The 26,175-nt window shown below is 36.4% G+C and overlaps 1 protein-coding gene across 5 annotated transcripts in view; it reads right to left on the bottom strand.

Annotated features, from left to right (window-relative positions):
- LOC120085565 (binding protein) overlaps positions 1-26,175 on the bottom strand; it is a 90,266-nt gene that overhangs the window by 48,064 nt on the left and 16,027 nt on the right. For all 5 annotated transcript variants that reach the window (XM_090317793.1, XM_090317791.1, XM_090317795.1 and 2 more), the window contains exons 5-18: positions 24,118-24,343; positions 22,941-23,102; positions 22,546-22,812; positions 22,000-22,222; positions 21,748-21,816; positions 20,945-21,400; positions 18,719-19,046; positions 10,825-11,283; positions 10,479-10,637; positions 10,176-10,325; positions 3,682-3,837; positions 3,458-3,499; positions 2,842-3,186; positions 1,470-1,643 (exon numbers count right to left, since the gene is read on the bottom strand). In XM_090317793.1, the coding sequence (XP_090173919.1) occupies positions 1,470-1,643; positions 2,842-3,186; positions 3,458-3,499; positions 3,682-3,837; positions 10,176-10,325; positions 10,479-10,637; positions 10,825-11,283; positions 18,719-19,046; positions 20,945-21,400; positions 21,748-21,816; positions 22,000-22,222; positions 22,546-22,812; positions 22,941-23,102; positions 24,118-24,343 (3,216 nt within the window). The remainder of the gene's footprint in view (positions 1-1,469; positions 1,644-2,841; positions 3,187-3,457; positions 3,500-3,681; positions 3,838-10,175; positions 10,326-10,478; positions 10,638-10,824; positions 11,284-18,718; positions 19,047-20,944; positions 21,401-21,747; positions 21,817-21,999; positions 22,223-22,545; positions 22,813-22,940; positions 23,103-24,117; positions 24,344-26,175) is intronic.

Here is a 26,175-nt window from a genome sequence, read left to right as displayed (position 1 = left end):
CTACAAAAGAATTTACTGTAGTTGTAACACCACCAAGAAGTGTTTAACTTAAAGCAATCCCAAAATAACTCAAAAGAGGAAGACTTACCTTGAAAAATTTTCCTATTCCTTTCCAACCAGGGCTCCATATATAAGCAAACCACCAAGTACTTCCAGCTTTGTTTTTCAGCTGCCACCCTATCAAAGATTCTTACAGCCAATCATCCACCTTATGGGGAATGCAGATTTGAATATAAACCCTGCCCCAAAGAGGGCTCTAGAAGCAAACCTCTTCCTTACTTGTAACCTTGCTAGAAGGGGATGGGAGCAACTCTTCAGAACTTTTGGCTTAAACATTTTTTATCCTAATGAGCTGGATAGTTGGCTCTTGGAAGCCCTCAAATGGTGGCACTTTAAAGACGACTAAAATTTAGTGGGGATGTGCAGCTCGGATTCTCTCTTCCCATCCGTGCATGAGAACACTACTACCACATATACTTAACTGTGAATTACTACCCTTTTGGTTCCTTTTGTAATGGTGTGACATACTTTTTTTTTTTTTGTGGGTTCCAAACCAACCTAAGTTTTTGTTATAATGTAAGTCTTCTTCTCATCCTAAGCAATTGGAAGACTCATTCGTCAGTTTTTGGGTGGGATTCTCTCTGTCCCCACCCCAGACTGTTCTTTTGTGACCCTCATTTTGCCCCTTTTCTAATATTGTTATCGTTTTCTAGCACCCCAACCCCCAACAGAAAAGAAAATAATAATAATTAAAAAATATAATTTAAAAAAGGAAAAAAAAAATCAACAGTGAATTTTAACAAAGATAAGAAATACACTCTTACTATGGAGAATTAGAAGATAGGCTCCATTGAGATTGGGAATAAATGAAGAATTGGTCAAAAAGTAGTGGAGGTTGGGAAGAAACTCAACTTAATAGCAATAAGCTCAGGAAGAGGAACAGGAGTAGTACTCCTTATTTTTGCTGCTCGACTAAAAAGCACGGATGCTTTAATTTGACTAGTGTGTTCGTGGCTGACATCCAACATTTGTTGAACACATATTGGATACTTGTTAGCACAATGGATGTGTTCAAAGTCAATCCAGGTTCAACATTGGTTAGACACGTATTGAATTGGTTAGACACGTATTGAAGACTTGACTTTGGATAAATTTGGAGATCAAAATACATCACTCATTTTCTTAAGCATGCAAATGCATAAACTTCTAATTTTGAATTTCTTTCTAACGATATCTTTCTTGTATAAAAATGATATATATTAAAAAAAAAATGTGTCCTTATCGTGTCAATGTTTTAGATTTTTAAAAAAGTGATGTTCACCATGTTCGTGCCATTTCGTATTTGTGTCTTTAATCCATATTAGTGCTTCTTAGTGAGGTAGATGGTCCAATAAATAATGAGTAAAGGAATATAGAAAAGACGTAAGTATATTGAAATAAGAAAGAACTTTCTAAAACATATGAGGAACCTCATAAATAATCTTGTTCTTTGCAAGCACAGCCAAGCAGCCTCTTCCATTTTCTGTAAGGAAGTTGAATAGACCCATTGTTCCATGTATTGGGAAGTTTTCTACCCGAAGCCAACATGAAAAGGAAAATCCTTTATTGAGAGGCCACTGAACCGGTGTTTTAATTAAGATCCCCTACATATGAAGAAAATTAGTAGTATCAGAAAGGGGTAAAACATCAAGTCCAAAGGCTTTAAGAATAAATATAAACCATAGAAAAAGGCCATCGACCTGTTACATGTTAAACTACGCAATTAGAAAGATAACTTTCAAGTTTGCAACTATTCCCATAACTAAGACAGATATAAATCCACGAGGTTGTTTGTAAACAGTCTTGAAAATAATTTTTCATCTTTCAGAACAAATATTCTGTAAATATACCTTTGGATAACTGTTTTTCCTTTTCAAAAAAGAAGGAAAATTATTTTAAATGACAAAGTTGCTAAAAATATTTACAAATAATAGCAAAATATCGTAGTCCATCGCTGCGATAGATCGCGATAGACTACTATCTATGTCTATATTTGTCATGATAGACAGAGATAGTAGTCTATCGCAGATAGACGGTGAAATTTTGCTATCATTTGTAAATATTTTTGTTCATTTTCCTATATTTGAAAATAGCCCAAAAAAGAATTTGTTTCTATTTCAAAAAAAAAAAATTGTTTTCATTTCAATGTAACAGTGATGTGATGTACAATAATCTTATTCTTAATTGATCATTTAATCATAATTTTAAAAAAAATGAAAATTAAAACAGAAAAATGTTCTCTGAACAGCCATCAATCTTCCTTATTAAGCATACAAACCTCACAAAAATAATCATTTTTCATAATTTCATCCATACAAATCATTACATTTATCTTCTACCTCATTTTGAATGAATTGATAAAATGTAATGATTTGTATGAATGAACTCATTTTGAACCTACAATAATGCTATGGGATTTTAAGAGACTGTATTTTGCATTTCATTAAACAATATCCTAATGTAGATGTGAAGAGGCGTGTTTCAAATAAATTAAATGATTAAATTTGTCCTAATTTAACTCCCTAAGTGCACGCTTCCAAAGTATAAATTAACTTCAATTTGAATATTCACAAATGTCCATAGCTTGGTAGCATTGATGGGATTTCAGGAATCAGTTAATAATTATATATATATAAAAAAAAAAAAAAAAAAAAAAAAAAAAAACCTAGTTGAATATTGTATACTTCAAAGGACATAATTATAAAGGCTCAATGCATTCTAAACACTTCCAAACAAATCTTCTCTGAAGGTAAACGCAACCCAAGATAGTTCTTTAACAACAGCTCATAGTCAAGGACTTACAGAATTGTTCCCACTCAGATCAAAAAAAGCAGTCGGTCCCTTCTCAGTTAGCATTGACAAAATACTGGCCATCAACAATGAACAATAACGTTTCTGTTTCCCAACTTTCTCACTCCTCAACAAAGCAAAAATTTTGCGGATATCCTTCCCGGATACACTATGCCCACCTATTACTTGAATTAACTGAGCAATTTTCACAATGACATCGTCATTGTTATCTTGACCAAACCAATCCAGAAGAAAAGTCAGCATTCCTGCTCTCACACAAGAAGCTCGATTGGATATAGAATCCCGAAGAAGCTGTTGAAACATATTAAGCCCTTGATGCTGCAGTGGCTCACTGCTCTGAGCAATGCAACATAGAAATGAAACATTCCAATTAAAACATAAGAGTGGAAGATGGAGAAAGAATATCAAGTTACAAGATAAATGAGTTTCTTTTTTCTTTTTTCCTTTTTTTTTATAAGAAACGAGAGGAAACTTTCTTTTTTTATGACAAATAAGAAACAAGAGGAATACATGTCAGAAGATAACAAGAACAACCTAAGGGCCAGGGTAGAGGCATCTCCCCCCCATCCCCCCACAAAAAAAACAACAAAAAAAGAGAATTTCTAACCTTCTGCAGAACACTCAGATAAAGAATGATCACGTCTTCATTCTGCATCAAAACGGCAGTAAAAAGAATATTATCTTTAAATAGTTGCAAGCATACAAGTGCACAGCCACTTCCATTAGATACTTCCGAAGTATCAAACTGAAGAAATGAATGCTAGGGATAGAAGAGGTCAGACAATGATTGGATGATAAGAGCTCTAGAAGAATCTGGGCATCATTAGGTACCTGTATAACAGGGCACAGCTTCAAGTCAAAATTTCCATCAACAAGCATATCAAGCAGGGCACTTAAGAGTGCATCACTTGGATGGCACTGACAGAAGTCCAAGAGCAAAGTTTGCATTGTCTGGTAACCTTTGCCAGCCAAAGCTCTAAATGAAGCCTGTACAACAAGCACATCAACAAATTAATAGCAAAAGTAAACTAGAAAATAGCTATGTTAGGATGAGAGAACGAAAGGAAGGGCATTATAATTTGGTTCATATGAAGAAGCATTTCCTTCAAGGCAGAACTCTCATTCAACTGTGTGTGCATGGGACTGGACGCATGCACATGAGCATGTACATCTATATGAGACCGAGAGAAAGCAGTTGCCAAGCGCCAAGGTTAATTAAAATGAAGGGCTCTTTCATGTACCAGCTAGGTTATGTTAGAAACTCTTTAGGAGTTGAATGCCTTGATAGAGAGAGTACAATTCAAGGACATGAGAAAGCAGTTGCCAAGCGCCAAGGTCAATAAAACGTTGGCTTGTTGGTAGGCAGCATGCCCCAGATTGCTTATAGCTTCATGGTTCAAAAAAAATATATCCACTTCAATGTTCACATTCTCTGGAAAATTTAAAACATTTTCCATGGATTGTATAAAATCCTCGTTCTCAGCAATACTTACACTGACTATGGCATCCTCTCCAAAATGAGAAATGCCCGATTCACTTTGATTTGTTTGAATGGGGAAACTCTATTTTTTTTCTTTGTAATTTTTTTTTATTTTCTTCCATACCCTTGTGGGTTTTTTCCTTTTTGAGTTTTAGTCCCTTTTCATTACTTCGATGAAAAAAAAATGAAAATGCTAAGTGCAGCAGTGCCCTGGCTTATGAAACTAGAGACTATCTCCAACTTAAGCAAATGCAAACACCCACCGTACCTCTCAATATACCAAAGATGCATTGATTTTTTTTTTCTTTTTTTGAAAAAGGAAACAGACTCTCCATTAAAATAATGAGATGAGACAAGCTCAATATACAAAAGGAAACTACGAGCAACAAAAACTAGGGAGCGGGAGATGCACCCGAGCATATCAACTAGGTTGACACTCCCTTAGCACCCTCATCATTTCCAAATTATCCTAAATATCAAACCAATACATATGACCAAAAATCCGACGAAATCAACTACAACTCAGCCAAAAGAAAAAATTAATGACAAACAAAACAAAGCCACAAAACTTAATCAGCCAGAAATACACAAAACAACCAAAAATACTACAAACCGTGATACAGAGTACTCCTACGAAGCTGTCGAAATAAAAGCCTGCAAATTCAAGCTCAGTTCTTGGATTAAAAATTCTGCAAAATGTTTGGATAGTGTACACCAAGACGAGGTGTTAAGTTGGGCTGTCTCAAAGTGTTCGAACCAAGTCAATCGCTTGTCATGGAAGACTCGTTGATTCCTTTCAAACCAAAGATCAGCCAGAAATGATTTCACCATGTTGAACCATAACAATTTAGCCTTCTTCTTCAAAGGAGGGCCCATCAAGATATGCAAACTGTTAGAGCGAAAATCATTTCCAAAGACCCACGTCAAATTAAAAATAGAAAACAATTTCAGCCAACATTGTTCCGTGTAGCAGCAACCAAAAAAAAGATGCAGCAGTTCCTCTGTGTCTGCCATACAAAGAGAGCAAATTTGTGGAGAAAGACAGTGATTAGGCAACTTCTTTTGCATCACAGAGGAGCAGTTCGATGTTAACTCGCCGAGGGCTTTTAGTTTTCTACAGTGCTTTCTCCAGCTGTTTCTCTAAAGAGGAGGCTAGAGATAGGTGCTTCACAAGGGATTTAACGGTGAAGACTCCCCTATTTTCAATGGACCAGATTCTCTTGTTCTGATTATTTGTTAATCTCTTTTCGGTAATAAGTTCAAGGAGATTTTCAAAATGTAGAATCTCATCATCCTTCAAATTTATACGGAAGAAGATGGACCATGATGAGGAGGAATGATCCAAAAATTCTGCTACTGAACCTTTTGGGTTTGTAATGATATGTATTTATTAATATGTATTTATATTGTAAATTTAATTAGGTGTCCTTTATTGTAATTTCATATCTCCTAGATTAGGGTTTCTTAATTACCTATATATATGTATCTTCAGACTGATTAAGTGAATAAGAATTATCATTCTCTCTAAACTTCTGAGTACATGGTATCAGAGACATCTAGGGTTTAGAATATTTGTTCGACGGCTACGCTAGGGTTTATGCTTCTCACAAGGTCAAGGTTTGAGTTGAGTCATCAAGTTTTGAGTGGCCGTTTGTCTCGCCACCCATCCCAGGAGAAGCGTCGCCACCGTCCGATCACTTCTACAGCCATCCGTCACTAGAAACAGTCGTGCGTGGAGCTCACACGCCGCCGGAACAGTAGTCCTCCTTCGCCACGCACCGGCACGTGGAGCTTCGTCTCCACTTTCAACCGGTTGGGTTTTTCTTAGCTCGTCGTTTCTGATCACTCTGTGCGTTTGGTTTCATCGAAATCTGCTTGGTTGTGAGTTATTTAGATAAAATACCCGTTTGTGCTTAGGGTTTGTTGCTGTTTTGTTCAGCTTGGAGTAGTTTTGTTCTTTTGTTTACCTTTGATTTCGATTCTGGCTTGTTCTTTCTACTTGTGAGGTCTACAAATTACTTATTAGCTCATAATGGATGAAGTGAAGCATATGGTCGTCTCTAATGTAATTCCCTTGGCATCGAAGATAAATGAACACAAATTAAATGGATCAAATTACTATGATTGACGTCGAACAATTCAGTTTTACTTGCTTAGTACAGATATGGATGATCATGTGACGGAGGAACCACCGAAAGATGAAAAGAAAAAGGCTTGGCTTCGTGATGCCACTCGACTTTATCATCAGATTAAGAATTCTATTGAGAGTGAGGTTGTTGGTTTGGTAGATCATTGTAATTCTGTGAAAGAACTCTTAGAATTCTTAGAATTTCTGTACTCGGGAAAAAAACATGTTCATAGAATGTTTGATGTCTGTATTGAATTCTTCCAGGCGGAACAGAAAGTAGAATCTGTTACAAGTTATTTTATAAGACTTAAAAAAACAGTTGTTGAACTTCTCGTACGATTGCCGTTTAGTCTTGATGTCAAAGTTCAACAAGCTCAGCGAGAAAAGATGGCTGTTATGATATTTTTTAATGGACTTTTCCCTAAGTTTGGAATGGCTAAAACACAGATTCTTTTTTACTCTGAAATTCCATCATTAGAGGAAGGCTTCAGTCATGTTCTTCATATTGAGAGTTCTCAGTCAAGTTCGCATGTTTCTCAACCGAACAATGCCCTTATGAGTAAGGTGGCACTTCAGGGATGGCTAACAACTTTCAGAAACCTAGTTATGATAATCGAAAATCAGATTCTTCAAAGATCGTATGTCACTATTGTCATAAGCTAGGACATATGAAACGTGATTGTCGGAAATTGTTGTATAAGAATCAACGATCTCAGCATGCTCAGATAGCTTCCACCAGTGATATGGCTGAAAAATCTATTACCATCTCTGTGGATAACTTTGCTAAATTTCAAGTTTCCCAGGAATCATTGTAGGCATCTTCTTCATCTAATCTTGTTGCCACCATTGCCGAGATAGGTAATACAAAATGTCTTCTTACATCATCTACCAAATGGGTTGTAGACTCTAGGGCCACCACCCATATGACAGGTAATTCTAACCTATTTTTTATGCCTCTGTCTCCCATCTCATCTCCGTCTGTCACCTTGGCAGATGGATTAACCTCCACTGTCCTTGGATCCGGAACCATTTCGCTCACTTCATCACTCTCTTTGTCCTCTGTCTTACATTTGCCTCATTTGTCCTTTAATTCAATTTCTATTAGCCAACTTACTCGTGACCTTAATTGCTTTGTCTCGTTTTTTCCTGGTTATTGCTTGTTTCAGGATCGTATGACGAAGAAGATTATTGGTAGAGGACATGAGTCGGGGGGTCTTTACATCTTCAACAATCAAATACCGAGAGCTATGGCTTGTCCTAGAGTAATATCCTCGTTTGATGTTCATTGTCGTTTGGGTCATCCGTCATTATTTGTGCTGAAGAAACTTCCATCCAAAATTTCGTTCCTTATCGTCTTTGAATTGTGAATCGTGTCAGTTTTCAAAATTTCATCGTCTTAGTTCTAGTCCTAGGGTTCATAAACGAACTAGTGCTCCTTTTGAGTTAGTTCATTCTGATATTTGGGGTCCTTGTCCTATCGTGTCTCAAACAAGTTTTCGTTACTTTGTTACCTTTGTTGATGATTATTCTCATGTAACTTGGTTATATTTAATGAAAAATCATTTTGAGTTATTGTCTCATTTTTGTGCTTTTCATACTGAGATTGAAAATCAATTTAATGTCTCTACTAAAACCTTACAAACTGACAATGCTGGTGAATATTTCTCTCACGTACTTGGACCTTATCTGTGTGGTCATGGCATTATTCATCAATCTTCTTGTGCAAACACTCCATCTCAAAATGGGGTTGCTGAAAGAAAGAATAGACACCTCCTTGGAACAGCCCATGCCTTATCCTTCCAAATGCATGTTCCAAAGAATTTTTGGGCTGATGTTGTCTACTACTTACTTCTTGATTAATCAAATGCCTTCCTCTATCCTAAATGGAGAGATTCCTTATCGTACTCTTTTTCCTACAAAATCTTTGTTTCCCATTGCTCCCAAGATCTTTGGTTGTGTTTGTTTTGTTCAGGATATTCGTCCAAATCGTACTAAATTAGAAAATCTTTGAAATGCATTTTCTTAGGCTATTCATGTGTTCAAAAGGGTTATCATTGTTATTGTCCTACTCTGAACAGATATCTTATATCTCTAGATGTTACATTCTTTGAATATATACCCTTTAGTCCATCACCGTCAAGTTCGTGTCCGAGGGAGGACGACGATCTTTTTATCTACGAGGTTACTTCTTCTTCTCCATCATCCCCTCCTTCACCTTCCTCTGTTTCTCTTCCTTCTGATCCCCCAGTTATTCAAGTCTACTCCAGGAGTCCTCCACAGCCACCTTAAGATCCATGTCCTCCACCACTGGCTTCTTCGACATCTGATCCAAGGCCGAGTGATGATCTTCCCATTGCCCTTCGAAAAGGTAAACGCATTTGTACTTATCCTATTTCTTCGTTTGTTTCATATAACCAGTTGTCTTCTCCCACTTATACTTTTCTTACATCGCTTGATTCCACCTCTATCCCTAAATCTGTCAATGAAGCTTTATCTCATCCTGGGTGGCGTAGTGTAATGATTGAGGAGATGACTCTTTGGATGATAATGGTACTTGGACCATTGGATGTCAATGAAGCTTTATCTCATCCTATTTCTTTGCATTCTGATTAATTAGATAATTAGGACCATTGGTTGGGATTCCAATCAGTTGGGCTAAACATAAACAAGAAATTTAAGTCATAAGTCAGTTCAATGATCTAAATCATATTGGGTGAATCCATTTATCAATAAGGATTCAATCTCTTGAAAGGAGTTGGTCGGAATACCTTGATCATTTATCAATTCCGCGATCAGATTCTTTCTTTTCTTGGCTGCTAAGAACCGGTGGAAAAAACTAGTATTTTCGTCTCCCAATTTCAACCAATTCAGCTTGCTCTTTTACATTAAGTTCATTTCTGCCTTGCGGTAAACAGCCATTAAGTCAGCTATTAAGGCTAATCTCAGATCAATCTCCGCTGAAGAGGAATCAGATTATTCTGCCCGGTTGTCTCTTTTGCTAATTTCTCCAAGAAGTCTTTCTTCCTGTTTTCTTTGACTGCCCTCAAAATCTGCATGCCATTTCTTTAAAACAGTCTTTAGGCTCCTTAATTTTAAGGATATGAAAAAGCCAGCCCAACCTTGATGGTTACTACAGCTCAAGTGTCTTTCAATTAACCGGCAACAATCTACCAAGGATGCATTGATTAAAGCTTTCTTATACGTAATTGTGGGTGTCAATGACCAAGAGTAATCCTACTTAGCAGTTAACTTGAATAGTTAATAGGTCTCTAGTGGCTTCTTATTAGGGCATCTTATTTCATTTCCCTATATAATCTTTTATTAATTCATGTACAAATAAATCATTTACCAAATAATTTAATGTTCTAAGACAATGCATTGATACTGAACCATGCCACGTGGCCTCATAGTAATGTGGTCCAATGAGTTTTTTTTTTTTTTTTAACAGAAACAACACTTTTCATTGATGAGATGAAAAGAGACTAATACTCAAATTACAATGAAATATAACTAGAAAGGAGACATGAATCCAAGAAGACTAGGAGATCAGCAACAAGATTATTCTAGATATATGTCTAAGAAACATGAAGTAGATAATGCAGCTCATATGGAACAATAGTGAATAACGATGTCATTATTTTTCAGCACATTAGAGTGCTTCCGATCATGCCAAAAGATCAAAAGAATTAGACACCCACGGGGAAGTTTTAGAAGTACCTTTGAGACTTCATTTTTAGCTAGCAGACAAGTAAGAGTTTGAAGGACGTTCAAAATCAACCTTTCACCATCCGCCTCATCAACATTACCATTCAACAAAGAGACAATATGCAAAAAGCACTCTCCATCACGAAACAGAGTTTGGTAGTACTGAAGGAAAGCAAAATGCAACACTTAGAATACCAAAAAGACTGCACAAGTCAACAGGAAAAGAAAGTTTACAAATAACAAAAACCAACATTCGTTTTCAGATAGTTCTTAGGATGTTGGGGTATTTTAGAAAAGTACTGCAGGTAGAAATACCTGAGGATCATTCAGAAGAATCTCTCTGATTCCAACCAACAGATCAATAGAGAGATCCGTAGAACTTTTCTCCCGCTCTTTAATTTGAGCAAACATTTCAAGATATTTCGTACAAATATACAGTTTCGCCTTTTGATCTTCCTCAGAAATTGGTTTTATCTGAATAACAGTTCAACCAAAAGTAAACAAAAAAGGTTAAAACAAGCAAAGTAAGCTTTTCAGTGTACATTAACCCACCCCAATGTCAATTAATTATAGAAAACATATAAACTTTCAGCACATTCTCGAAGAAACCCAAAACGATACAGAATTTAGCTACACGAACAAATCAATAATATTACACTACCTTTATGAGCTCAAGTGTGTGTTTAAGTACACGGCTTCTCAAACTTTCTTCCCAAAATAAATCAAACAAACAATCAATTGATGTTGAATTAAGCAGAACCAAATTTTTAGCTTCGTCTCCTATTGAGAAAAATTCTGTGAAAACCTCCATGATGGTTTCCAAGCATGCAAGACAACTTTGACCTGTCTCCCTTGAATCAGTTCCCTGATTACTTCGAGATTGAATGTCTTCGACATAATTAATCTCAGATGAAATAACATTTCCAGATCTTCTGTGTTCCTGGGCTTGAACACAAGCAACTTTAAGCAACCGGGGAACTGCATTCAGTGTCTTGAATGAAGCAACAGTTCTCTCAGATGAAATTTGTAATATGCGGAGCAAGCTTTTAGAGAGAGCAATGGCAACGTCCGGATTACAAGCAGACTGTTCAAGGGTGTCTAATAAAGCAGATAATTCAGGCTGCCAATTACAGGGTTGTAAGTTATAAAATGCATCAAAGCAGAAGCTGAATATGAATAAGTAACAGAACATAATGCAACAAATATTATAAGGCCGACTAGTCATATGATCTAATAAAATTAAATGGCTCCACATACAAACCAAAAATATTTAAGCTGCAAGAGAAGAAGTTAAAAAAATTTAATTAAAAAAAAGGCAAATATCAATTTATACCCCTAAACATGAGGGATTGTATCAATTTAAACCCTAAACTAAAAATTATATTAATTTAAACCTTAAATTTTGGGGATTGTATCAATTTAAACCATGAACTTTGGAATTTGTATCAATTTAAACCCCAAACTTATAATTATATCAATTTAACCTTTGAACTTTCATAAGTATATCAATTTAAACCCTGAACTTTCATAAATATATCAATTTAAACCCTGAACATTCATTAAGTGTATCCAAATAAAACATAATGGAGGGTTTAAGTTAATACAATTATGAAAGTTCAACGTTTAAATTGATACAATCCCCAAAGTTCGGGGTTTAAATTGATACAATCCCTAAAGTTCAGGGTTTAAATTGATACAATTATTATTTTAAGGTTTAAAATGATATAACACCCAAAGTTCAAGGATATAAATTTTAAGTTGATACAATTACGAAAGTTAAGGGTTTAAATTAATACAATTATTAGTTTGAGGTTTAAATTGATACAATCCCCAAAGTTCAAGATTTAAATTGAGACAATTAATTGTTTAGGGTTTAAAATGATATAACATCCAAAGTCCAGGGTATAAATTTTACCCAAAAAATAATTATAAAATTTGTTCTTAAAAATTAAATTTCCCTAACAAGGTCCAAGCTTTGTCATTGATATAATGAAAAGACAACAAATGTTCAAAGCAAAGAAACTCCTAAAGGGAGTGAAAGAAAGAAGGAAAAAAGAACTCTAAATCTGGCTTACATCTCAATTCATACAAATATTGCTCGGCAAAAATGAAAAAACAAAGTGATTAAAAGCTAATAATAGAAGGATTGGAACCAACCAGGAACACAAAAGGTTTGCTCTCAGAAGAAAATAGTCAAATAAACATATAAATGGGTGTATAAAATGTCAAATAAAAAGCCTTCATGCCTGCAAATGGGTAAATACCTATAAGCCCCTTTAAGGGTAAACAAAATCCCTAGAAACATGAACAATTACCGCAAACATTACAATAAAGGAAATTTTAGAGAACATAAATGAGTGTTTCCAATACACTAAAAAAACAGGACCAAGCTGGGTTGACAGGAGAATCATGGCCCATGGTAATAAGGGTAATATATAGGGCCAAGATGAGGCAGCTGCTGCCTTTAAAAGTCAGCCCAGACCTTTGTGTTGAGGACAGTTTCTCAAGAAAGGTTAGGGTTTATCCACCGTTCCACTTTGATTCTGTGTTTCTTCCCCATCTTTGTTGATATGGTGGAAAAGAAGCCCGCAACAGTGTCATGTGGTATTGGCAATGTTAAAATTTTATGGAACATAAAGTGAACAGTTCAAACTACAATGCTAGGAGTTAAATTGTTAGAATGTTAACCAAGGATAACACCTGCTCCACTTCAAGATGACAACAAATAGCCTTTAAGAGGAACATGCCTGACCGTTCTTGTAGACAAAACTTAATTTTTAGAAACAAATGAAAAGGAATAAAATAAAAGATTAAACTCCCAAACGGGGAGAAAAAAAAAGATACAAACAACAAATACACCCAAATAGAGATAAACTTTCAAACAACTTCGACCCGACATGCCTTCTTTAAATACTGAGAAACAATGGCTACTACAAAACTACCAAAAGGAACCCAAAAATGACCACCAACCAACAAAAGTCCGACAAAGAGCAAACTGAAAACTCTTTTTTATTTGAAAAGGAAACAAAGTTTTTCATTAAATTAATGAGATGAGGCTAATACTCAAAGTACAAAAACAAAAAGAAGAGAAAGAGCAGTTTTGACCATAAAACATAAGAACTAAGCAGGAAAAACAAAGGCATTCTAGTTCAAACCATTTTTTATAGAAACAACTTTCATTGAGAAAGAATGAAAAAATACAAGGGCATACAAAAAAACCAGACCACAAAAATACAACCCCTCTAAGGACAGGGTTTCCAACTAAGTAAGATATCACCTAGAGAATAGTTACAAAAAAAAAAAAAGCTTTGAAACCGAAGCCCAAAGCGAAACATGAAATCTCACTAAAGACCAAACCTCACAAGAGTCCTTACCCAAACCTCTAAAGACCCTATTGTTCCTCCCCTTCAAATATCCCACAAAATAGTGCACACCCAAGTGAACCACAACAAGTGGTCTTTCCCTCTGAAAGGCGAATGGAGGAGGAACTCCTCGATCATAGCCTGAATATCCCTTCGGCTGGCAATACGAATGTCAAACTCCTGCAGAAAGCACATCCACACAGACTTTGCAAACTAACAGCCTCGAAGGAGGTGATCCAGGTCTTCCTCTGCCCTCCGACAAAGAATACAGCAGAAAGGACCCATTAACAAGGTCATCTTCCTGGCAAGCCTATCCAACAACCAAGCAGCACTTGCCAAGTAAAGAACTTGATTTTCTTTAGTATCTTTAACCTCCACACCACATCAAAGACCGAAACACTAACAGGAGAGGGATCCAACAAAAACCTAAAGAGAGATTTACAGGAAAAGCCCTTAGAAGGATTAGGCTTCTGGACACAAATGTCCCTTCTCCCTTCCCTAAAATTGCACTCCTCTAATAGAGAAAGAAGAGAGACAACCTTCGTCGTCTCCCTATTTGATAAATGACGACAGGACCCTAAAGAAAAACCCACCGAACTGCCTAACCAAATCAAAAAATCAAAGACCGGACAATTTTTTAGGGAGAAGAGATGATAAAGGTGAGGAAATGCAGAATAAAAAGGACTATCCCCAACCCACTGATCTTTCAAAGAAAAGTTCCCTTACCATCCCCCACATGCAACGAACCAAACTAGAAAACAAGAGAACTCAAGAGATATATCTTTCCAAGGATTTCAGTGTGTGCCTTTAACCCCCTTTGCCCTCCATTCCAAGGGATGAGTGTCATACTTACTCACGACGATCCTATGCCACAAAGATTTGGGCTCAAGAGCAAAACGCCAAAGCCACTTAGCCACCAAAGCTTTGTTACGAACCCTTAACCTCTAACCCACCCTGATTCACAAGACGCCCAACGAACTCCTAACCAACCATATGAGAGCCTTTCCCTTCATCCACTCCTTCCCATAGAAAATCTCTCATGAACTTCTCAAGGCTCTTGCAAACCGCACTCAGAGCCCTAAACAGGGAAAAGTAATACACAGGTATTCCACTCAGCACAAATCTAATCAAAGTTGGTCTACCCACTTTAGAGAAGAAACCTTTGTTCTAAGATGCTAACCTTTTACGAATCTTCTCAAAAACGGAGTCCCAAAAAGACAAGGCTCTTAGGTTGTCCCCCCAAGAAAAGGCCCAGGTAATAGGAAGGGTCCCAACCTCGCAACCAATCACACTCACTCACCTATCAAGCTTATCCTAATTGCAATTAACACCCAAGATCTGACATTTGCTCTTCTTAATTTTAAAGCCGGAAATGTCCTCAAAAAATCCCACCATATGGTTGAGAATCATGAAAGAATCCTCATTACTAGAACAGAATAACATCGTGTCATCAGCAAACTGAAGGTGAGATAAGGCAACCTCGTCAGACTCAACCCTAAAAGGCTCAATGATGTTTCCTTCCACCCCCTCAAAATAAGAGGGCTCAAGACATCCACCACGATTAAGAACAAAAAAAGGGAAAAAGGGTCCCCTTATCTTAACCCCCTATAAGTTTGACTCGATCCCTCAGGGGTTCCATTAATAAGAATGAGTAATTCACATTTCTAATGCAACCCCATATTCACATTCTCCATTTGTACCCAAAGTTTTTCCTTTCCATCACTTTGACCAAAAAGTCCCAATCAACGTGGTCATAAGCATTTTCAAAATTCGAGTTGAGGATAACACCCTTCTTCTTGTTAACTCTATAGTCCTTAATGGCTTCATCGATTTGTTTGTTTCACCTTGTATTAATTGGACCTTCAGTGCTTGCGCCTTGTTTTGTTTCCTAGTTGTATTTTGCTTTTATCATTCTCCAGGAAAGTGATGAGAGTGCTATGGGGTGTCAACCTAATTGAGATGCTCGGGTGCACCTCTTGATCCTAATGTTTTTGTTCTGCTAGTATCTTGTTGTATTTTGAGCATTAGTCTCATTTCATAAACCGGTAACCTTCCTATTTTCCTTGGATGGGGGCATTCCACCAAGAATATATATTGGCCTTAAATGAAGGATGTTCCAACCACATGTTCCCAAAGTAGAAGGAACAACTTCGACCCCAATTCTAAGGTCCCGAAGACAAAATGATAGGCCAGTGATCCGACATAATTCTAGGTCCCTTTACATGCCTCGGACTTCCGAATCTTTTGATCCAGTTATCAGAGAGTAAAAACCGATCTATCCTTATAGCTGCCCTACGGTTGGCCCAAGTGAATTTTCCATTGATCAGTGGGATCAAATAAACCACTCTCTCCAATGAAATTATTGAACGCTCTCATGGATTTGGTAATTCTACCACCGGAAGCCTATTCCTCAGGAGAGTAAACAACATTAAAGTCTCCTGCCACACCACCTAGATCCACAATAACCATACAAGTCCCTTAGCTCTTCCCAGAAAAGATCCCTCCCTCAGACCTCGATGGGCCATAAACCCCCAAGACCCAGAACTCTTCACCTCTGTTGTCCATAAAAGAAATAGATAAGGAAAAAGTACCCCTAACCACCTCCCTAGCCAATCAAGATCTAGTACTCCACATAACCAAGATCCCACCTGACGAACCAATCGAGTCAAGAACCTCCCATTCCACTTGTTTACTCTTCCAAATACTCGATCCTCCCACAACAAAAAGAGCTTCTTTGCCATTTTTCTTTTTTTAAAAAAAAAAAAAAAAAAAAAAAAAAAAAGGAAACAAGCCTTTTTATTAATGCATAAAAAGAAAGAACAACAATAACTGGATTTTCTTGCGAGAGCACCTCCTTCACTAGCCTCATCTTAACCCTCCCTTTCAATCCCCTCACATTCAAAGAAATAATTTTCGACATCGAGACAAGATTAGCTTCACCTCTTTAGAGGCTCTCTCTCCCCCATAATTGATCGAACTATCTAACTTTTTAAATGGCCTAGCCAATTTACTACTAATCTTCTTCCTCTTCCCTTTATCAACTTTCCCTGCAATGTCCACAGCCCCCTCATTTCCTCCAGCCTCTATCGAATGAATCCCCACCGATACCAGGGTAGCCCACCCTTTACTCTCCAAACCCAGATTCATTGACCTACCTAAATCCCAAGAGGAGGCTTTAATCCAACGGATCAAACCAAGTCAAGACATTCTAGTTTAAAAATGAATCTTGAATAGAAAATCTTGCAAATGACTAGGAAAGAGAGCACTAAGTGGAGGATTTACTTCGAGCAAGCTAAAACGGATCAAACCAAGGAATAGACTTGACTTGAAAAACTTACTGATTTCTTTCAAACCAAATCGTTGCGATAATAGTTTTAATTGCAATTGACCATAGCAAATAAGATTGACACTTCAAAGATGGGCCTTCAAAAAAATACAATCAAAGAATAGATGTTAACGATCTTCAATACTAGCCATACAAAGCGGACACATACAAAGAGATAAGCAACAAGAAGTATTTCAATTGTTGAACCTAACAGTGTTCATGCTAGCCAATGGAACATTGATGGATACAAAAATATTTCAATCGTTGAGCCAGCATAAACTCAACTATTGAGTCGTGCAACATTTCTTACTTTGTTAAGGCTTAGCTTTTCTAGTACATGAATAGACATGGAATCTAGATGGTCTTTCTAAGGATTCAAGTGAAATAGGGCCTTTGCCATCCTTCCTCGGGGAGAAGTTCAAATTTTTCTTTGGCTAATTTCAAAGTTGGGGATGGCAAAATCTTAGAAACTTTTTGTAGTTAGAAGTTAGAACCCCACCATTTTACTTTGTTCACTTTTATCTTACCCCTACTTTCTTAGTTGCTGCATCTTCGCTATTACTCGTTCCTTTTAGATAATGTTTCCTTATTATTTCATTGCCAATGTTCTTCCTTGTGTATAGCGTCAACATTATAGCACATAAGATTTGATTCTACAATCAAGTCTTATGGTTTTGATCAAAACATTGATGAACCTTGTATTTACATGAAAACCATCAACAGTTCAATAGCTTTCTTTGTTATATGTATAGATGATATCCTACTCATTGGGAATGATGTAGGACTATTGATTGACATAAAACAGTGGTTGACGACACAATTCCAAATGAAAAATTTGGGTTTGGTGCAATTTGTTCTAGGCATTCAGATCTTTAGTGATCATAAGAACAAATCGCTAGCTTTGTCTCAAGCATCATATATTGACAAAAACTTGTCAAGTATTCGATGCAAAACTCCAAGAGAGAGACTTACTACCTTTTAGGCACAGAGTTGTTTTGTCTAAAGAACAGTGTCCTAAGACACCTCAAGAAGTTGCAGAAATGAGACGAATCCCTTATACATCGGTTGTTGGCAAGATGTATGCAATCTAATCCAAGATTAGATCACTGGACTGTCGTAACAACTATCCTCAAGTATCTTAGGAGAACGAGGGATTACATGCTTGTATATGGGTCTACACATAAAATAATTAAAATAACAATAATTAAACAATGTCCTTGATTCAACAGATGCCCTAAGCAGGAGCGAAAAACCAAGTCAACCAAATAAATAGCCATCAAAAGAGCAATAAAGATTACCATTAACATATTTACAGCACCTAAGTGCTACGTAAATTCTTAGAGGGTCTTCCTACTTTCACTTAATCATAAACTAAAGTACATTCTTCTTATAATCAAAACCTTTTGCTTTGGTAATTTCAATTTTCCATGCAGTAGTAATTATCTTAATCTTTTTGTTTTTTTTTTTTTTTATGAAACAAAAATTTCTTATAAGTTGGAGTAGATTTTTGTTTTTTTTTTTATCGACTTTTTGTAACTGAAGTTGGAGTATATTTTTTCAAATTTCGATCGGTAGATTCAAGGGTTGCAATGTTCATGTTGTAGTTTCACAAAACCATTTTAAAAAATTAAAAAACAAAATAATAAAAAATAAAATAAAAGAGCTATCGTGAAAGAGAGAAAAATAATCAAAATATGTACAAAGAATGAAGCAATGAAGTATACTTTTCTTTGGCAAGATATTTGTTCATACTTCTCATGGAATTACATAACCAGTAAAAATAGAACGAATATTCCAGTTAAGCAAGAATATTAAACTCATAATAGAAGTATCAAATATAGTTACTGAAGAAATAATAAATAACTTACTAAATTATGTGCACTTCCACAAGAAGTTGAAGCAAACTCTACAAATGAAATTACTTCAATTTGAATTATATCAACCCCGTCAACCTTTAGCGGACTCTTTGAGCAAGTAGCATAATATGTTTCAGGTTTCTCCAAGAAATCATCACCACTGTTTACGCAACATTCTAAGAAAAACTCCTCAAAAGCATGTCCAAAATAGAAAAAATTCTCGGAGAAGAAAAGATCCCATATCCCCTCTTCTCGAAAAATTTCAAGAGACACTGGAGAAGAAACAAGGAACTTTCTAAATGCAGTAAGGACGGAGTGTTGCAAAGCATTGGCAAGGATCCTACAAAATGAATTAAGCTAGCAGTGAGGGAAAGTGGTAAACTTGATCATTAAAAACAGTGTAATGTAATACACACAAAGACAAGTAAACTTTTGTCAAAATAACCAAAAGTGTCTTTAAAAAATTGATAAGAGACCTGTTTGTACTAACAAGAAAACAGAAACAACCCAAGGACTGAGGGAAGAGGGAACCCCTGCCCACAAGAAAAACCAAAGAAGGGCTTTCCACTTGTCATAATTATGAAAAAGTGATAGCACCCGAAATGTGCTATCTCGCTCAACTTAGTCCAGGATCGTTATAGAGTTAAATGTGTTTATTTTGTAATTTTGTAGGTTTCAAGCATCAAGAAAGTAGAATCGAACGATAGAGCAAAAATCGAGCTTAAACAGACCATTTGGAGCCCTAATTCAGCAGTCAAGTCAAAGATGAGGGAAAATGACCAAAAACACCCTTGGGACCAATGTCTCAACACTATGCAATGCTAGAAAACAACTCAAGAAGAAACGCCAAGCAACGTCGACCCATGCTGCGAAGCGCAGGGGAATTTGGGGTAGCGTCGCAACGCTATAGATTGGGTATAAATACCCTCTTTCTTCTTTTAGGTCATAGGTATTTCGATTCCAACCTTCTCCCTCAATCCCATTCCCTTTTCCTCTATATTTGCTCTTGTTTTGGGCCATTTTGATTGTAAATATTTACCTTGGAGGACCATTAAGTAGCTAAAGTAAGTTTGCTAGCTTAGAATTAGGATAAACCCATTTTTTGGATTGTGACAATTTGGTTAATTTCTGAATTTCTTGTGAATGTTTGTGGTTCTTATTCTAGTTTAAGTTGTATGCTTTGTGTTGTGTTTGGCTTGATCATCCTTGCATAATCTCTTTGCTTGGCTAAAGATTAACCCGTAGTCAGTGACATTTAGCTATAGGTTTAATCGCAAAGTAGCACAAATCGAAGCATACTTGTGTGTTAATCAATAGGCTATTTATAACCGTCCAATTTACAACATTGCATCATCGATCGGATTAAGAACAAAATCAGTTAGTAAACTTAGGCTATCCAAGTGGCTAATTGTCTTAGCGTACCCCTAGTCCTAATGAGGATGTTAAATTCTAATGGAACCCTATCATGCCCAATTAAATGAACGTCTAGTTTAATTAAGTTCTTAATTAATGATTTCGGACACTAGTTACAGCGTTTTTAGACAAGTATGCTAAGCACTTGCATGAATGAGAAGTTACCTTTAGACATCTTGATGATCAATCGAACAATTCAGTGAATCCAAACTCCTAAGCTAAGTCGTTTTTCCATTTCTCGCCTTTTACACTATTGCACTTTTACTTTCATGTACTTTATTTTTCACGCCTTACTTTCTCTATCCACACCAACCCCCCTCCCCCCATTTACCTCTACTGATTTAACTAGTGCAAAACTTAACCTTAGACTTCTATGTGGATTGACTCGGTTTTTCTACTGATACTTCCAAGTTTCAGTGATTCTAGATCGGTATTATAAATTTTATTTGCTAAATTGAAGCCCTCAGTAACCTTCAATCTTTCAAAAGGCTATTGTTACAAAAAAAATTCTTGTGATTAAGACACCACCAAGAAGAGGTGTGTTGTACATTCCTAACATAACTTCAAAAGTAGAAGACTTCAGAGGTGCAAAGATTTCAAGACCATCTAACAAGACAATTTTGGATGGAAGACTTGTTAGACTTCCATTCAAAGATTTCCTTTTGTACCAAATGGGAGATTTTTCTCCAACTTCCGTGATTAAGGTTGGTCTTTCCTCCTCACTTCCTTTTGTGTATCCTCTTTTCATTTAATCAATGGGAATGTTGCTTATCCAAAAAACATAACAGTAATAGAAAAGTTAGAGGAGTCAACCATGAGATATACCTCAAGTGGGCAGGCAAATCATTTTGATTAGAGCAAGCCCTAATGCAGGGGAACACGGCTACAAGTACCCTCATGACCCATTTGATTGAAAGATCGCCATAGACCAATGAAACTGGTGTCATGATTCGGATAGAAGATGGTTGAGGATGATGAGGTTTAACATCTTCTGGAGCAAGAAGAAAAGAACAAAGTACTCTGCATAACTTCACAACATATTCATTCCAAGATTGTATGTGAGTGAGATTGGCTAAAGGTACAACTGAACACTCTCCTGAATGTGCTGCAACATTGTATTTACAGTCAAGGATAGGCCATCTAAAATCATGTTGTCCAGATAACTCCCTAATCTGCAGTTTGTATTCTTGAAGCATGAAAGCTGGAGAACAAAAGCTATTTGCAAATTTTTGTACTCTCCCGTTTTCACACAAAAATTGCATGTTGTTTAAATTCCCAAATCTAGATGTAGTTAAGGGCACCATTCAAGTATTAACTTCTAAAACGAAATTGAGAGCGAAAGAGTGTAGTTTATCCTCAAATCAGAAATCCCCAGCTAAATAGTGAAGTTGATGAAATACAATCAATGTCTTTTCCAACAAAAGCTATTATGAAGACATTGAAATTATAATATTTGGGGTATAAAACAGCACTACCTATCTTATACATTAATCCACATACCTTACAAGTAAGAAACTCTGAACATATTTATATGCATCGACTTCCAAATTGCACAGGACTCAGTATTATCCTTGAAAGTGTCAGAAAATAAGGAGAAAGCAATAGAATAAGGAAAACATAAAGGATACACGGCCTCTCTAAGGACTGCCAGTGAAAGAACATGCAGCTGCAAAATGTTAAGGAAGCGACTCTCGTCTCTGAAAAATATTTTAGTGAGCAGGTTAGTAGTCGAAAGGTAGAAAATGTGTACAAAAGTGCATCAACTTAGAAGACATTAATGTATCCATTGACAATAACCAAAGAAAAATTTATTTATAGTTTCAAAACTCTCCTCACAGACAGGTGAAAAATCTAGATAAATTAGAGTGAAAGGTGTACACCTTTTCTGGTCAGCATCAGTTGGGTCCTTCGGAGCTAAAACAATTTTGGATGGAAGTCCAAGACCATCTAACAAGACTTCAAGTCCACCAATGCTTTTAAAATGATTTTGACCCCGTGGGTTCTCAGATAATGCAGAATAGAGAATTTTTAAAGCCAAGAATTGGATCTCAACTTCAATATTTTGTTCTTTGATATTCAACCTTCTAGTAACGCGCAACAATTCTGGTCAAAAAACCTTTTTCTAATCAGCCAGAATAATAACTAGTGAGGATCTACAAGAAGAGTAATTTAAATTTCAATATGAAAATAATTAGTAATAACAACAGATGGTTTGCCAGAGATTGAAGGAAAACAGATTTCATGATGTGTGGTTTTTTTAAAAAAAACGGAAACAAGACTATTTCATTGAATTAATGCTCAAATTACAAGATACAAAGCAAAAGGAAACTTCTTCGGCATGTCACCATTTTAAAGGATTATTGCACTTATCACTGAGTTAGTAAGTTCCAATGACAAGTTTGGTTTCACAAACTGGCATACCTTACCTACTAACCAATTAATTCCACCAGCTTCCATCACTGACACAACTGCCTTCTGGCGCCACATTAATCTCTCTTCACAAGTTGGTACCTTCATACTTAGAGAATGATCCTCCACATCAGGAAGCGAATCAATGTCAATGAAAATGTGTACTATTGACACCAAATATTTTAACATCTGTTGTAGGAGTCTGGTATTTTCCACAACAGTATTAGATAGACCTTCATCAACAGAAAGTTCGCCTGCTATTGTCTTAAGTTGGATAACAGCCCCTGAAATTTAGGAAATCAGACTGCAATCTAGAAACAGAAAATATTGGCAGCACTATTACTTTATATATGCATGAGTGCATGTCATCATCTTATTCATAATACTGTATCAAAGGAAGCGTTGAGACCACCTTTCATCAATGCTGTGAGCTTCTGAATCCCACTATAGTACCCAAAAACTTTACAGTTATGCATCGACCGCATAACTATTGCCAAGGCATCCAAGACTATAAACCCTTCTGAAGTTAAATGTAAGCCAATTGATGCTCCAAGTAAGTCTGCTGTTGACCGCCCTGAGTTGAAAGTTCAGTGCAATTGATAAAGTCAGCAAAAAAGGAAAGCTCAACAGCATTAATACCTTAAGAAGTGTGTCATCATCTACCCTCACAATACTGTGTCGCTTTAGGTAGGAGTTTAAATTAAGTAGAACAAGATGTCTCACCAACAATTAGTAAATAAATAAATAAAATTAGTTCAAAAAAACTTGACATCCAATCCCATAAAATGAGGGGAAATCCAGGAGAAGATCTAGGCATGAAAACAACAAGATTATTTTAATTTTAATTATTTTTTTTTTTTTTGGAAAGAGAACAAAACCTGAAACAAGATTATTAGTCATGCAAAATGATTCTCTGTCATATAATTTAACTAAAACACCCTTGCCTTTTCATTTCATCAAAAAAACAAAAACAAAAACATAAAAAACAAAAAAAACAAAAAAAAAACAAAGAAAAAACAAAAAAACAAAAAAAAACCAAACCAAACCAAACCCATTGAGGGTGAAAGTGAATGGTCTAAAACCATGAAGTTTGATAGTGATATAAAGATTCTCTCAAAAAGTTACACAAAGGCTAGTTTACAAGGCATCCAACCAGCAACCAATCTAAAATAAAGCCCTACAGAAACCTAACCAACCTCCTCAAGCGCACTTCTAACTTCCCTGGCAAATTACGCCCAACGACTACATTTCCTAAATAAGTAACAGAAACAGGAATAGAAGGCCACAATTGGCGAAACATAAGGAAGGCAGAGACTTCTAACAAGTAGCCTTACATCAGTAGAAGCCCAAAAAATAAATCAAACCAATAAAATACTGCTTTGCATTGTTAGTGAAGACCTTCCATCATGCAGAAAGGAGTCCAAATTAATAACCATTTTATTCATTCAAATGCATCTCAGAGTCAATTTTAAAAGTGGCAGAGACCATTCAACTTAAATTCGAGAAAATAAATAGCCAATTCATCAAAAATAAATAAAACAAAGAAATATCAAAAGCATCCTCAAGCTGGTGGAGATAAATCAACTTACATTCAACAATAAGAGAAGTCAATTGCTTGACCTCTTCAGATAATTTTAAAATGATTTCTGCAGGATGTCCACTAGAGCAGCCAACAACAGTATGATCTGAAGTTGACGAGTTCTCCTCAGAAGCTAAGGCATCCTCCGAGAGCCAGCCAGAATTTATTGGTTTCCAGTTCTTGTATGCTACAATAAATTGCTTCAAGAAAACATAAAACATCCTTTTTCTCTCCCCCTAAAGATTAGGAATATCGCATGGTAAGAATAAATTTGAGAGGAGATAAGAATAAAATTCAAGATTTAATAAGTTTCAGATGGCTTTTTATTTATAGGAAACAGGGAAATTGTTTTTCTTAATAGAAACAATTGCTGTCATTGAGAAAAAATGAAAGAATACGACTAGGTAAGATATTACCCAAGGAATAATTACGAAAGGTCTTCGAAACCGAAGCCTCACCAAAGATCAAACCTCGCTAAGGTCTCTCTCCACACTATGAAACGCTCTATTGTTCCTCTCCCCCCAAAGGTCCCACATAAAGCACACACCCCGCAGACCAAAGAAAATAGTCTTTCTATTTGAAAGACGGATGAAGGAGGAACTCTCAGATAATCAACTGCACATCCCTTTGACGAGCAAGCACAAAATCGAACTCCGGCAAGAAACCATTCCACAAAGATCTCACAAACTAACACTCCCAGAGAAGGTGATCAAGGTTTTCCTCCACCTTCCCGAAAAGGATACAACAAAAAGGACCCATTAACGAAGGCATCTTTCTCAAAAGCTATCCATTGTATTCACACAACCAAGCAAAACTTGCCAAGAAAAGTACTTAACTTTCGTTGAAATCTTAATCCTCCATAAAACATCAAAGACTGATTCAACAATAGGAGAAGGACCCAATAAAATCCTAACGTACAAGAAAAGCCTTCCAGAAGGGTTAGGACTCCAAGTACGAACATACCTTCTCCCAAGCCTAAAGTCAAAGCCCTCAATCAAGGAAAGAAGAGAGGCTATCTTCGCATTTCCTTATTGGATAACGGTCGACAGAAACTGAAGGAGAAGAAACATAATTACCTAACCAAACAAGAAGTTCCGACATGAAATGGTGTTTTAGAGAGGACAAATAATATAACATAGGAAACGCAGAAGAGAGGGGTTTATCCCCCACCCAATGATCTTCCAAAAATATGTTTCCTTACCTTCTCCCATGACACAAAAGACAAGATGGGAGCTGAAAAGAAGGGAGTTGAAAAGAAATATCTTTTCACATATTTCGATGTGTGCCTTTAACCACTTTTGTCATCCACTCACAATGGTGGGGACCATGTTTGCTCACAATAATCCTCTACCACAAGGAATCAGGCTCAAGGGCAAAACGCCAAAGCCATTTAGCCAACAGAGCTTTGTTGGGTATCCTTAAATTTTCAAGCTCTAACCCCCTCGATTCACAGGTTTCCCAACAATTTCCCAGCTAACCAAATGAGACCCTTTCCGTTCCTCCACCCATCCTAGAGGAAATATCTCATAAAGTTCTCAATGTTCTTGCAAACCGAGACAGGCACACAAAAGAGAGAGAAGTAATAAATGGGATTAACTCATCACCGATCTGAGAAGTGTCAACCTCCCAACTTTGGCATCAATGAAGAGTTGTGTTTCCTTTCAAAATAAGAATACCTCTTGATGAGTCAATGGCATCAATAAATAGTTGTGTTTCCTTTCAAAACAAAAAAAAAAAAAAAAAAAAAAAAAAAAGGTATTCTTTGTCCTGCTACACCAAAAAGTCACTTATCTTCATTAGATGATGAAGAGGTTTCAATAGCAAGTGTGAGTAGTGAAGGGGAGGTTTACCATCTTTGACATCAGTTCAAGCTTCTCATTTTTCAGAAGACCAGTATGGAGAAGTTATGAAAAGGTTATTCCAAAATTCTGCAGAAAGATCCACCTATCAAACTATCGTGTAAGTTTTACTCCTTTTTCTCCTACTCAAATCCCTTCCAGCCCTAAATCAATTGTGGAAATTTGTGGAATCCAATTGGGTCAAGTATCCTCTCATATTTCTCATCAAG

Source organism: Benincasa hispida, chromosome 9 (assembly GCF_027475165.1).
Source record: "Benincasa hispida cultivar pf3 chromosome 9, pf3_genome.v1.1, whole genome shotgun sequence".
NCBI classification, from domain to species: domain Eukaryota; kingdom Viridiplantae; phylum Streptophyta; class Magnoliopsida; order Cucurbitales; family Cucurbitaceae; genus Benincasa; species Benincasa hispida.
This window is presented reverse-complemented; position numbering and strand designations above follow the sequence as displayed.